Source organism: Mirounga leonina, unplaced genomic scaffold (assembly GCF_011800145.1).
Source record: "Mirounga leonina isolate KUSES-001 unplaced genomic scaffold, KU_Mleo_1.0 Mir_166, whole genome shotgun sequence".
NCBI classification, from domain to species: Eukaryota; Metazoa; Chordata; class Mammalia; order Carnivora; family Phocidae; genus Mirounga; species Mirounga leonina.
The window spans coordinates 29,679,578-29,692,255 of NW_023270418.1; the positions used below are offsets into that span (position 1 = coordinate 29,679,578).

At 55.6% G+C, this 12,678-nt stretch overlaps 1 protein-coding gene across 9 annotated transcripts; it reads left to right on the forward strand.

Moving 5' to 3' along the window:
* Positions 1-272: 272 nt before the first annotated feature.
* Positions 273-10,421, forward strand: LGALS12 (galectin 12). Of its 9 annotated transcripts, none has more exons than XM_035013075.1 (9): positions 279-743; positions 2,415-2,503; positions 2,630-2,843; positions 3,662-3,781; positions 4,310-4,348; positions 4,960-4,986; positions 5,474-5,562; positions 8,231-8,381; positions 9,858-10,421. In XM_035013075.1, the coding sequence occupies exons 1-9, from the start codon at positions 648-650 to the stop codon at positions 9,993-9,995; spliced, it is 963 nt and encodes a 320-aa protein (XP_034868966.1). In that variant the 5' UTR covers positions 279-647; the 3' UTR covers positions 9,996-10,421. The 9 variants fall into 9 exon arrangements, with proteins under 9 accessions (XP_034868971.1, XP_034868964.1, XP_034868963.1 ...); XM_035013074.1 differs by lacking the exon at positions 9,858-10,421 and adding an exon at positions 8,945-9,107 and having other exon boundaries at positions 282-743; XM_035013079.1 differs by lacking the exon at positions 9,858-10,421 and adding an exon at positions 2,014-2,244 and having other exon boundaries at positions 658-743; positions 8,231-9,107.
* The last annotated feature ends 2,257 nt before the right edge of the window (positions 10,422-12,678 follow it).

Below are 12,678 nucleotides of genomic sequence, written 5' to 3' on the forward strand. Positions count from 1 at the left end.
ATTTCCCACCATCCTCCACCTTCTTTCTGGTGACCGCAGCTGGGCCCTGGCATTTGGAGCTAAAGCTGAAATGGAGCCCCAGGGGACTATAAATCATGCAAAAGGGAGAAAAGTGGGGGAACGGGCAGGGAAACGAGGGGAAGAGATGAAAACCTCTGGGGGTCGGGGAGGGGAGTCTGGCGTGAGAAGCCACTCAGTGATGGCCAAGGAGCTGGGGCGGGGCTTCTCCTGGGACCTGCCCACATGTGCCACCGCCCCAGCCTCTGACTGGGGAGGGCTCCAATGGGAGCCCGGGAAACCACAAACCCTCTGCCCTCTCTCTCTGCAACAGCTCGGTGCTTCAGATCCCAGTGCAGGTGGGGGCAGGGCGCTGGTTAGCTAGGTGCTTAGTTCAGGCTTCTTGCTCCTGGACTCGGATTTCTGCCGACAGCCCCAATCCAGCTGGTAGGACTGGATCTGGGGTGTGGACCAGGGGTGGACCGCTGCCCAGACCTCCCTCTCGGGCCTGCTGCAAGGGGTACGGGGACCCTGCTGGGCGCAGGTGAGGCTAACAGCTGGGGGAGCTGCCCTGGCACCTCAGTTCCTGGCTGGGAAAGGCAAGTCCGACCAGTGGCGGCAGGGCCAGGGCTCCTGGAATCTGGATCTGCATGCCGAGTTGGAGGCACTCCACCCCCATGTCACCCGGAGAAAAACTGGACCCACTTCCTGACCCCTTCATCCTGCAGCCGCCAGTCTTCCACCCGGTGAGCAGGCACTCTGGTCTGGAATCTCCAGGTCTCAGGCCCCCCACCCCCCGACTCCAGCTGGACCCAGGCTCCCAGGTGGTGGGTGGAGAGGCCTTCGGTCTTGGGCCCTGTTCCCCCAGCACCTGCTCATGAACTCTGGAAGGCCCTCCTGAGCTTAGCAAAGTGGCTGACCAGCTAATTCCCACTTGGATGAGAATGATGGGGTTCACAGGGTCCTTACATTTTAAAAGTAATAGAACCTGAAGTCAGTGCTGTGCTCCTACTGTGTGATGGGGGGCTAGGCTAGGAGGACCTGGGGCTGCTGAGTAGTATTGTTGTGGGGGCACTGAGTACCTAGGGTAGACTCATCCCCAGCCTGGAAGAGAGTCAGATTGTACCTCCAACTCGGGAATGGGTGTCCCCCTCACGTCCTCCTCCTGCTCAGTGCTCACATGGATTTTCTGAAGTCTGGCCTTGCTTTACAGGAGGCTGAATGCTCAGGACACTCTGCCCTCCCATTAATGAATGCTAACTATCACTTTCTCTTGACTTGGCCCCCTCCCCCTGGGAGAGGTGCATCAGCTCAGTAATTATTACAGGCCAGGCCTGGAGCCTGGGAAGTGGGAGGGGCTGAGGTGCTCAGTCTGGCTAAGCTGTGGGCCCTCTGACAGCCGGGAGCTCCAGTACCTCCCCGGGGGCCTGAGTAATGGGGTGAAGCAGCTCCCCAGGTTACAACCCCTCCTTGCTTTGCAGGCTGCCGAGCTCCCACCTGGAGGGCAGCACTGTTGGGGCTCAGCATCTTCTAGATGGTTCGGAGAATATGTGAAAGCCAGTCTTGTGTTATGCCGACGTGTACCTGGGACATGTTCACATTCGTTCTGCAAACACCTATTCAGAGCCCACGCTGTGCCAGGCCAGGCGCTGAGCCCAGAAGGGAAAGACAGGGCTTCAGCTCCGAGTGGCCTGAGCCTCCACGGAAGTAGCCAGCCCCGTGGTCTCCCTGTAAGCCCGCCAACGGCCAAGCTAGCCATACGAGTGAAGTGTTCTGGGAACACAGGGGAGAGAAGGAAAAACTCAGTCACCATAGTGGACAGTGCTTGGAGAAGGTGTCAGAGAACCCTGAAAGTCAACTTGGATCTCACAGGGCCAAGGGAGAGCAGAGGAAGCGGCCCCGAAAGGCAGGGAGTTGTAAACGTGTGTGTTGTGTGTTAGGAATTCTGCATAGCTTCTAAGTGGGGAAAGGTGAGCCTGGGCAGGTAAGCCGGGCCATTGTTGGGTCTCTCTCCAGGCATCCTTGTCCAGCCTTTCTGCCCGCCCCCCAGTTCCTGGGCTCGAGCCAGTAAACAGTCCTCAGGATCTCGATACCAGGCTTCTGGAGGCCAGGGCAAAGTCTCACTGAGGACACTCCTGTGCTCAAGGAGCTGGGGAGAGGGGCAGGGCTGGTGCTGCAAGGGGGCGATGGAGCTGAACTTGGCTTCTCCAGGGCAATGTGGCTTTGACATGTGAGGGTCCCGGAAAGGTGAGAAGGTGGAAGAGAACACTAATTTTTCCCCCATAAGGATGTTTTCTGTTTGGGGCAGGAGAGTGGAATTTTCTTGTCCTTCTCTCCCCACCCACCCACCTGACACGGGGCTCCCTTGTAAGACCCATTCTCCAGCTCCATGTGGCTAGCTTTCTCCCCTTGTTCAGGTGCTTCCTTATGTCACGACAATTTTCGGTGGCCTGCGTGCAGGCAAGATGGTCATGCTACAGGGAGCGGTCCCTCTAGAGGCACGCAGGTAAGGGGGTGCTCCACGGGGCTTCTGGGGCTCAGCCCCAGAGGCATCGAGCTGGAGGCTCCTCTCTGCCCTTGTGGTCTCGGGGTTTCCGACCAGGGGTGCCCCTTCGAGAGCACCTCTCACCAGGTTCCAGGTGGACTTTCAGTGCGGCTGCAGCCTGCATCCCCGGCCGGATATCGCCATCCACTTCAACCCTCGCTTCCACACCACCAAGCCCCACGTCATCTGCAACACCCTGCACTTGGAGCGCTGGCAAGCCGAGGCCCGGTGGCCCCACCTGCCCCTGCAGAGAGGAGCCTACTTCCTCATCCTCTTTCTCTTTGGAAACGAGGAAATGAAGGTGAGGGGAAGGGATGGGCAGCATCGTCTAGAACCTGCATCCTTCCCCTCTTCCTTCCTTCCACCGCGTTCCCCACGTCACTGTGAGGAGGGGCGTCACTGGGAGGACTTGAGACCCGAGAGGACCGAGCAGCTGCCGAGCCCCGTTCCAAGCTGCCCTGGGCCCACATGGCCTGGGACCCATGGCGGCAAGAAAGCTCCCTCGTGCCTGGCCCTGGGGAGGGCACCACCGCCACATTGCGAGCAAGCTCTTCAAGAGCGCCTGCAATACGATGGGCTCTTTTCTAGCCCCTAAGTGCCCGCTCGTTAGATCCTCGCGAGGTGGGTACTCACATCCTCCCCATCTCAGGGAGGTAGAGGGCGCAGGGACCCCGAACCCCATTTCAAGGCTTTCTCCACAGATGGGAACTCCTGCCAGAAAGATGCCAGGACCCTGACCTCTCCGGGGGAAAGGGGAGCCAATGGGAACCAGCAATGGAGGGAGGGCCCTGTGGTGGAGGAGTAGTCCGGCCTCCTGAAACCCCATTTCTTCACCTGGGGCTCGGGCTGCTGAGGGATGACGAAGGGAAGTGCTGTGTCAGGGGCAGAGGGCCAGTGAAAGGGGCCTTGGTTCCCAGGCCAGCTGTGCAAACTTGGAAAGGTCATGGAAGCTCCCCGCGCCGTGGGCACATCATCTGTCAAACGTGCCCATCTCTCAGAGTGGGTGTGAAGGTAAACGAGGGACGTCTCGGGTAAGAGCACCCAGCGAGGCCAGGCACGTTAGCGCAGACTCAGCGTGCATCAGGTGCTGCTGAGCTGTCCGTCTGTCTATCTCTCCAGGTGAGTGTGAACGGACAACACTTTCTTCATTACTGCTACCGGCTCCCGCTGTCCCGTGTGGACACCCTGGCCATATTTGGCGACATCCTGGTGGAGGCCGTGGGATTCCTGAACATCAACGTGAGTTCCCTGAGTGACAATGGCCCCTGACCTCCCCTGGTGTCTGGATGGGCCCAGGACCCCCCCTCCCCCACCCTCGCTGCCCCAGGCAGGCCCTGTCACACCTGTCATAACCAAGGTGGAAGGGATCCATCAGGTGTGGGATACGAGTGGGGTTGAGAAGGTGCCCCCGGAAGGGGACCCGAGAGCAATGGCCAGGAGGTGATCCACTTGGACCCTTGGAACCATGGGACCCAAGGAGCAGCTAGCTCTGTCCTTTGCCCCCGAGGAGCTTATGAAAAATGTAGATTTCTAGGACCCGCCGCCAGACCTTCTGACTCAGTCAGTCTGAGGTGGGGCCTAGGAATCAGCATGTTCAAATGCCGGGTTTGAGAACCACCCACAAGGCCTACAGGGAGAATGAGGAGCTACCAAAGCCAACCTCTGCCCACCTCCTGGGCATAGGCAGGGTAGGCAGGAGCCCAGCAAATGACTCGCAGAGCCTGCAGGGGGCCTGAATCCCCCGTGTTGCCTCCTCTTTCCTGACAGCCATTTGCGGAGGGCAGCAGCGAGTATCCAGCTGGATACGTGAGTCTCTGGCGAGCAAGCTGGCCCTGGTGGTTCCGGCCACCCTAGCTGAGCCCCCGGTGCTCCCAGCTCCCCCAGCTTGACCTGCCACTCGCCGGGCTGCTGTCCAAGTTGACAAAAGCCAGCTTCCCTCACTGTGCACTTGCCATGGATACTGCCCGCCCCCCCCATGGCTGGCAAGCCTGGATTCAGCTTTCCCAACCCCAGCAGGGGCCCGCTTGGGAAGATGGACTGGGTGGGTTGGTACCCAGCATGGGCAGAGCCCCAGGACTCCTATCAGAAGATCCCGCCAGGTTGGAGCCTTCTGTCCTCAGCAACCGGGCGAGGCAGCTGGGGTCGGCCTGTAGGACAGAGAGGGAGATGAGGACCGAGGCCACACAATAAGTGGATGACGGACCCTCTGTCCAGTTCTTCTCCATTCTTCCAGAGCTAGTGTCCGTCTGAATCCAAGAGGGCCCCCCCAGGGGCTCTAATCACTCACCTGTGTTGTCTTTGAGAGAGACAAACCCCAGATACCCCCAATTCTTCATAATAATACTGAGAGGCTCTTTCGCTGAGCGAACACCGCATGGCTTCCATGTCTCCTTTCTCTTTCTTTCTCCCCTCGACAGCCTTTCCTGCTGAAGAGCCCCAGCCTGGTGAGTGACCTCCCTCCTGGGTCACCTGGTGGAGGTGTCGTCCCCGGGGGGCAACCCCACCTGGTGGGAAATGCCCTCAGCATCAAGGTTCCCCCTTCCCTAATAGAAACCTCCAGCTTCGTTTTACCTTTCCTCCATTTATTCTGCAAACAACTATTTGATACTCTTCTGTGCCAGGCCCAGTGCCAGCTCTAGGATAGAGGGACCAGCCAGCCCCAGCCCCCCAGTGGCTCGCAGGCTGGTGGGGAGACAGACCAGCGAACAGGCTGTTACAGTTCAGGATGCAGCAATGGGGGACATATCTGGTGCTCACGCCCCGGGAAGTGGGGGCGGCCACTGAGCTCAGCCCCGAAAGGCCAAGGAGAGCCGAGGCCTGCAGTAGATGTTTAATAAATGAGCAGACTGAGTGTCCTCCCGGCTGCAGGCCTAGAGGCAGACTTACCACCCTCAGGGCTCCCCTTCTCAGTCATTTCCCATCTTCCTACAGGAGGTGCCCTGCTCGCGTGCCCTTCCCCGGGGTCTCTGGCCCGGACAGGTCATCATACTGCGGGGGCTGGTCTTGCCGGAGCCAAAGGAGTAAGTATCCAGATGGAAGGGAGGGAGAAGCATCTCAGAGTGGAGCATGAGTTCTACAAGTACCCCCTCTTTCATCTCCAACACCACTGCCCCATCGTGGAGCTTGTGGTTGGGAGGGTGCTCATTGCCAGTCCCAACCACTGAGCACTGGACGGTGCTCGGTGCTCAGGCTCCCCCTGCGGCCCCAACAGCCCCAATTCTGGGAGTACCTTCCCTGCCTGTCCATCTGGTCAGGCCAACTAGCCTCTCATCACAGGTGTCGCTGGGGCCTCCAGAAAGGTCCCTTAAGGGCTCAGGCTGAGATCCAGAGAGAGAATTCGACCTCCCAGGGTGACAGAGGGCAGTGGTTTAGGAAACACAGCCAGGCAGCCCCAAAGAGGAGGCCCAGTGCTGGGCAGTGGGGGCTTGGAGTCGCACCCCAACTACACGGAAGCTGCCTAACCTCTCCCACAGGGGGCTCTCCTGCTCCACTCCCCAAACCTGCAGGCTCCAAGCCACTTTCACTTTCTTTTTCCTTTTTTCCTCTCCTCCCCATCTTTCCTTCTTTCCCACCCCCTTTCCTTCTTGCTGGAATTGCGTTGGATTTCATGACTTTTCTGGGCCACATCGCCTGGGTTTGACCTCTGCTGAGGGCACTTACTATCTGTGTGCCCCTTCAAGGCAGTCACTTTTCCTTCCTGTGCCTCAGTTTCCTCAGGTGTAAAAAGAGGTAATAATAGTGCCAGCTTCGGGGGTGGTGTGCATGCTTTGAATTGGGCCAGGCACGTAGTAAGCGTGTGCCTGGCACACAGTACGTGTTTACGTCTACAAATGTGGTGGTCATCAAAATGATCTCCGTGGAGGGGCAGGAGGGAAGGGAAGTGCCCTGTCTTCTCCGTTTCTGTTTCGGTTTTGTTTTCTGGAGTCCCTGACCTCACTAAACTCTTGCCCTTCCTGCTCTTGAACAGGCCTGTGAATTCTGGAGCAGGTATGCAGAACAGCCCCGCACAGCACGACCCTCAAACCAGGCACAACGGGGTTGGAGTCCTGCTTGTGCCTCTTATAAACTCTGTGGTCTTGGGGAAGTCACGACACCTCTCTGAGGCTGGAGTCCTGAGTTTCCCCATCAGAATAAAAGGAGAAAGGTCATCTCAATCCTAGAGGGAAAATGGAAAAGTTCCCAGGGGTAGAAAGAACACTCTCCCCTCCCCCCCCCCAAAAAAACTTGGAGACACGATACCAGCTTCATGTCCTAGCTCAGTCAAATGGTTATTATTAGTGATGCAGCAAGTCACTGAACTGCTGTTTCTCGGGGGCCATGAATTCACTCACATGCCCCGAGGCTGGACAAGTGACATAAATAGTGAAGCCCTGGGCTGGGAAGGTAAAGTGGAAGAAGTATTTCCATAGAGGCACGCAGGCCAGACCTTCTGATTATTTTTTAAAAAGAAGCTGGAAGCCATCTTTCATATAAACTTTCCCAGTCTGGGCACATGGCATTACTTTGAAGTTGAAGAACACTGTGGGCCAGCCAGGACATCTCTACAGGCCACTTCCACCATGGGCTGCCAACATAAATGCTGTTCCTGTTTTCTGGAAGCGGCTGTGGCTTGAATTGGACAGAGGGAGTCGGAGTTGGAGGGCACGGAATTGGACTGCATTAAAAATCTGTCCTTCCCTCTCCATCCCTCTCTGCAAGCACTGAGGAGGTGGGGATGCGGCTGCAGGTGCTACAGAGCTTCACTAGGCGTCTGGAGGGAGTCTGTTACCCGGCCCAGGGCTGTGCAGGACAGGGATTGGAGGGGGGGAGGGCACCCAGGCCTCCAGGAGTTCTCAGGCCAATGGGAAGGGCATGGGGAAAGGGCTTGGGGTTGGGGCTAGAGGCTCTGTGCGGTGCACTCTCCAGGGCCCCTGCCTTCCGAGCTTCTTCCCAGTGGTGAGCCCTTGCTGGCTCCTTCCCAAAGCTGAAAATATCTGGGGCATCCTCCTAGAACAGTCAGCCATGTGACATCTTGTCCTCGTCACTTATATGGGCTGCTGAACCTCAAGGCACAGGATTTCTGTGAGAACTTCGTAAAACACGTACTATGTGCCAGGCACTCGCTAGATTTCACATACATCATCTCCTTTGTTCCTGTCAATGGGAGGTATTGTATTATAGAGTGATATTTGTTAAACAGTAGGTGTGATCTGAGTGCTAATTACATGCCCAGTGCTGTTCTAGCGCTTTACCCATGACAACTCGTAAGGCAGGTACAGTACTCTTCTCCCCACACTACAGATCAGGAAACTGAGGCACAGAGACGTGAAATGACCTCCCCAAACTCACAGGACTAGAAAGCAGCAGAGCTGGGTTGAAGCCAGGTAGCCTGGCTCTAACCCGCACGTGATTTGCAAAATGCTGAAGACGATACCTAGCATATAGCCCCCAATAAACGTCAGCTACTACTAATGTAATTCTCCCCATCTCGAGTCCCCGGCAAGGTCATTTGCTCCCCCAGGGTCCTCCAGCCTGCGGGTGGCAACGTGGGGATTCAGTCTCAGGTGTGCCTGAGACTCGCTCAGGTGTTCCCACCCCTCTGAGCTGCCGAATCTTCCAGCTGCTCTCCCACATCCATCCCTGCACGCAGGGTCCAGCAGCCGTGGCTCAGAGGAGTCAGGGAGCCCCTTCTCCCGCCCCTTCTCGCAGCTTCACACTGAGCCTGCGGGACGAGGCTGCCCACGTGCCTGTGACGCTCAGGGCTTCCTTCGCAGACCGGACTCTGGCCTGGATCTCGCCCTGGGGGGGCAAGAAGCTGATCTCGGCCCCCTTCCTCTTCTACCCGCAGCGATTCTTCGAGGTCAGTCAGAGCCACGTGGCCTGGTCCCTCTGGGGCGGGGCACAGAGCTGCGCTCCGATGCGGAGACAGGGGTGCGTCCTGGGGGTGGGGAGGCAGAGGATGTGGGGCTGGGAAGCCAGGACCTGCCAGCAGGAGCAGACATCCACACCACGGCTCTCAACCCTCCGTGTGGCTGCCAGCGAGCCCACTCCCCAAACACGGATGTAATTAATCAGAGCAGACCCTGGTTATTTAAAAACAAAACAAAACAAAACAAAACACAAACACCCCTTCCCCTCCCCCCCCATGACTCCAAAGTGCAACCAGGGTTGAGAACTGGTGCTCAGGGAATGCAATGGCACAGATGGTGAAACTGAGGCCCAGGGCTGGGATGACCCTTATGGAAGGTCACAGCGGTCTGGTGACAAGGTGGGCGCCCAGTCCTGTTCTTTCCCACCACCGGGTGCCCCACGGTTCCGGTCTTTGTGACCCCCGAGTGGAGGGCTCGCTGGGTGGGGACGTCAGGCAGGCGGTGGAGGGTCCGTCTGTCCGGAAGCCTGCAGGCCCGGCCCGGCCTTTCCCAGGTGCTGCTCCTGTGCCAGGAGGGCGGGCTGAAGCTGGCGCTCAACGGGCTGGGCCTGGGAGCCACCAGCCTGCGCCAGCAGGCCCTGGAGCGGCTGCGGGAGCTCCGGATCAGTGGCAGCATCCAGCTCTACTGTGTCCACTACTGAGAAGTGAGCCGGAGACCCCGCCAGGGAAGGGAAGGGCCCGCCCATGGCCGGTGGCCCTCGGTGTGGCTCCACTCTCCTCCCTGCTTGAACCGCGTGCCGCCACCTGAGTCTGCAGGGGCTTCGGGCCCCACAGCAGAGGGAAGGCACCGGAGCGAGAAGGCTCCCCAAACTCCATGGCTCCCTCCACCAGGAGCCTGGGACTTGGCTCCCTCCTCCGGCAGGGCCCAGACAGGGGGCAGGTAGAGCAGCCTAACAAGGGCACTCGAAGGTCCAGTGGCTGAGGGGCGCCTGGGGGGCTCCTTTGGTTAAGCATGCGACTCCTGATTTCAGCTCAGGTCAAGATCTCAAGGTCATGAAATGGAGCCCCGTGGCAGGCTCCGTGCTCAGCAGGGAGTCTGCTTGAGGTTCTCTCTCTTCCTCTCCCTCTGCCCCCACCCAATGCTCTCTCTCAAATAAATAAATAAAATCTTTAAAAAAAAAAGAATACAGTGGCTTAAAGAATTGAGACATGCAAAAAAAAAAAGGGGGGGGGTGCCTGGGTGGCTCAGTCGTTAAGCGTCTGCCTTCAGCTCAGGTCATGATCCCAGGGTCCTGGGATCGAGCCCCACATCGGGCTCCCTGCTCAGCGGGAAGCCTGCTTCTCCCTCTCCCACTCCCCCCGCTTGTGTTCCCTCTCTCGCTGTGTCTCTCTCTGTCAAATAAATAAATAAAATCTTAAAAAAAAAAAAAAAAGAATTGAGACATGCATTTCCTTCTCATCTAACAGTTCTGGAGAAAATGGTCCCCAGTCAGTGGTGCAGCTCTGCTCCCCGTGGACCTTCAGGAGGGTCCCAGCCACAGCGCCCACATTCCCAGGGCATCGGCATCATCTGGGTGGCTGAGTCTCGGCAGCTACCATCCCTAGGTTTCGGTCACTGAGGAAGTAACTAGAGAATGTGGTTAAGGCCCACTTGCTTTCAGAACCCCCGGCCTGGGCTTGGCACACCCTGTGCACACTCCCATCTCCTCCACAAGCAGCAGGTCACGGGGCCATGCTGGGTGCAGGGAAGGCTGGAAATGTGCTCCAGCAGGATGGCCACGTGCCTGGCCGTGGTTCATCCGCTGTGATTCCTAGTATGTGTGGATCTATTTATACCATCTTATTTTGTGTTTTCCACTTCCGGGGCTAGTTTTTCCCCTGTATTTTCAGCTTTCTTGCTTGCTACTGGATTGATGAAATCTTTATCACCCTCCCCGCCTTTTTTTTCTGTTATAGTGGTTTGGAAGTTTTAAACTGCATTTTATACTTCTAGTGAGTTTATTATTAATAATAATATTAATAATAATAATATTAATAAAATTGACTTTTAGGAATGGGTAAAATTCTGAGTTTTAATATATATGTGGATTTGTGTAACCACCACCATCACCATCAGGACATATAACAGCCCCATCACTCCAAAAAACTCTTGTGTCACTGCTCTGTAATATACCTCTTCCACCCCGTCCCTAACCCCAGCAACCAGAGGATCTGTTTCCCATTTCTACATTTTGTCTTTTAGAAAATGTCATATAAATGGAACATATAGTATCTGACCTATTTAATCTGGATTCTTTCATTCTTCATTATCCTTTAAAAAAAAATTAGGGGCGCCTGGGGGACTCAGTTTGTTAAGCATCTGCCTTCGGCTCAGGTCATGATCCCGGGGTCCTGAGATCGAGTCCCGCTTTGGGCTCCCTGCTCGGCAGGGAGTCCGTTTCTCCCTCTGCCCCTCCCCCCGCTCATGCTCTCTCTGTCTCTCAAATAAATAAGTAAAATCTTAAAAAAAAAAAAAAAGAAAGAAAGAAAGAAAGAAAGAAAAAAGAAACTGTGATTAAATTGGGTATTAAGCCCTGGTTTGGGAACTCTGTCTAAGTGACACCACTGTGGTCCTTTTTTAACAACCTCAATAAACCCAACTTAAAAAAAATAGACTAGTCCGGAGGGGCGCCTAGCTGGCTCAGTCAGAAGAGCATACAACTCTTGATCTTGGGATCATGAGTTCGAACCCCACATTGGGTGTAGAGATTACTTAAATAAATAAACACTTAAAAAAAAAAGATTAGTCCGTGGAAAGTAAGAACATGATAGCCATTCAGAACTAGTTCAATTAATTAGTGTATGAAATGATTAGAGAAAGAACCTTGCTTTCATTACTTAGATATTAAAGACACTCTATTAAAAGGGACGGTGAAGCTGAAATACATTCGAAAGCAATCTCCTGGACCAAGACACAAACACTTTCAAAGTAAGATCACCTACTTCCACCTGCAACTACTCTCTGACTGCACATTCCAGACTTCTGGGGAATTCTTAAAACATGCTCGTTCCTGGTCCCCATCCCAGAGCCATGAAATCAGAATGTCTGGGTGTGGGGTCTGTGCATCAGAATATTTTAAGAGCTCCCAGGAGATTCTGACATGCAGCCAGGATTGAGAATGACTATTTCAGGCCTTGAAGACTCTGGAAATTTCCATACCCTTTGACATATGAAATTGCTCCAGGAAAGAAGACGCCTCAGGCAGGGCCAGCACAGCCCTTGATAGGGACTAGTGACCAGACCGCTGAGAGCTAGGCTTGAGGGATGGGACCCAGGCTATGGGAGGGCGGGGTAGAGGGGAGGATAAAGTAGCAATGCCAGAGAAGGTGGGGACACCCCAAATTAGGGAGGCAAGACCCTAGTACAAACCAAGAGCAGGAGGAAGAGTGGAGAAAGTGCCAGACTCAAGGTGATAGGACCTATGCTCATGAGGCTCAGGTAGACCCCGGGACCTCTCTGAGCTTCAGCTCTCTCCAGTGTAGAAGAGGGATGGTAAGTCATTGCTCTGATCACCCCAAAGGACTGTGAGGCTCATATGTAAGCAGCCCTGTCCATTTTCCATCACTCTCCCACACACTTCATTCGTGTAAAAACCCCTGTGATGCAGACAGGATAAGGAGAAAGCCAGGCAGACTGGCCCAGGAACTTATCAGAGGTCGCAGAGCTGAGCTGGGGGTGCCAAAGTCAGAATGAGCTCTCCCTGTCTCCTGGTCAGTGCAGGCTTTCGGGGCTCTCTGCTGACTATCCCCCTGAACATGCCCCTGAAGCATACAGAGGTCAAATCCCACTGCTCCACGAGCTTAGACGTCACGGCTTTGGGCCAATTCAGCATGCATGTTCGCATGGAAAGTTATGGGCAGTTACATCAACCCAGCGGGATGGTGGTGAGTTTATGAGTCAAAATTACTTAAAATGCCTCGTACTGAGTTGGAACTCAATGAATGGTGGCTCTTGCTGGAAATGTGAGAGATACTATGCTGCCCCCCATGTTGCCAGCGCCCCCTCCCCCAGCACGAGCAGAACCCTAGGAGATGGGGCCTCACACCCAAAGCGTCTCACCTGTGGGGACCGTATCTCAGATGGGTGATGAAGTGCTCACCATCGCTTTCCAGATGGGTGGATGCCCTCCATTCAACGATCTTCTTCACAGAACTGATGACCTCATCCACACGCCGGGCCTGTGTGGTAGTCGGGGGGTTTGTTGACCCGGTTGCTTTAGGATGTGAAGAACTTACTGGGAATCACAGA

Coding starts and splice junctions, on each gene's coding strand:
- LGALS12 (XM_035013071.1), top strand. CDS start 648: ATGCCGAGTTGGAGGCACTCCACCCCCATGTCACCCGGAGAAAAACTG. Junction 744..2,414: donor AGCCGCCAGTCTTCCACCCG/GTGAGCAGGCAC, acceptor CCCCTTGTTCAG/GTGCTTCCTTATGTCACGAC. Junction 2,504..2,629: donor GTCCCTCTAGAGGCACGCAG/GTAAGGGGGTGC, acceptor ACCTCTCACCAG/GTTCCAGGTGGACTTTCAGT.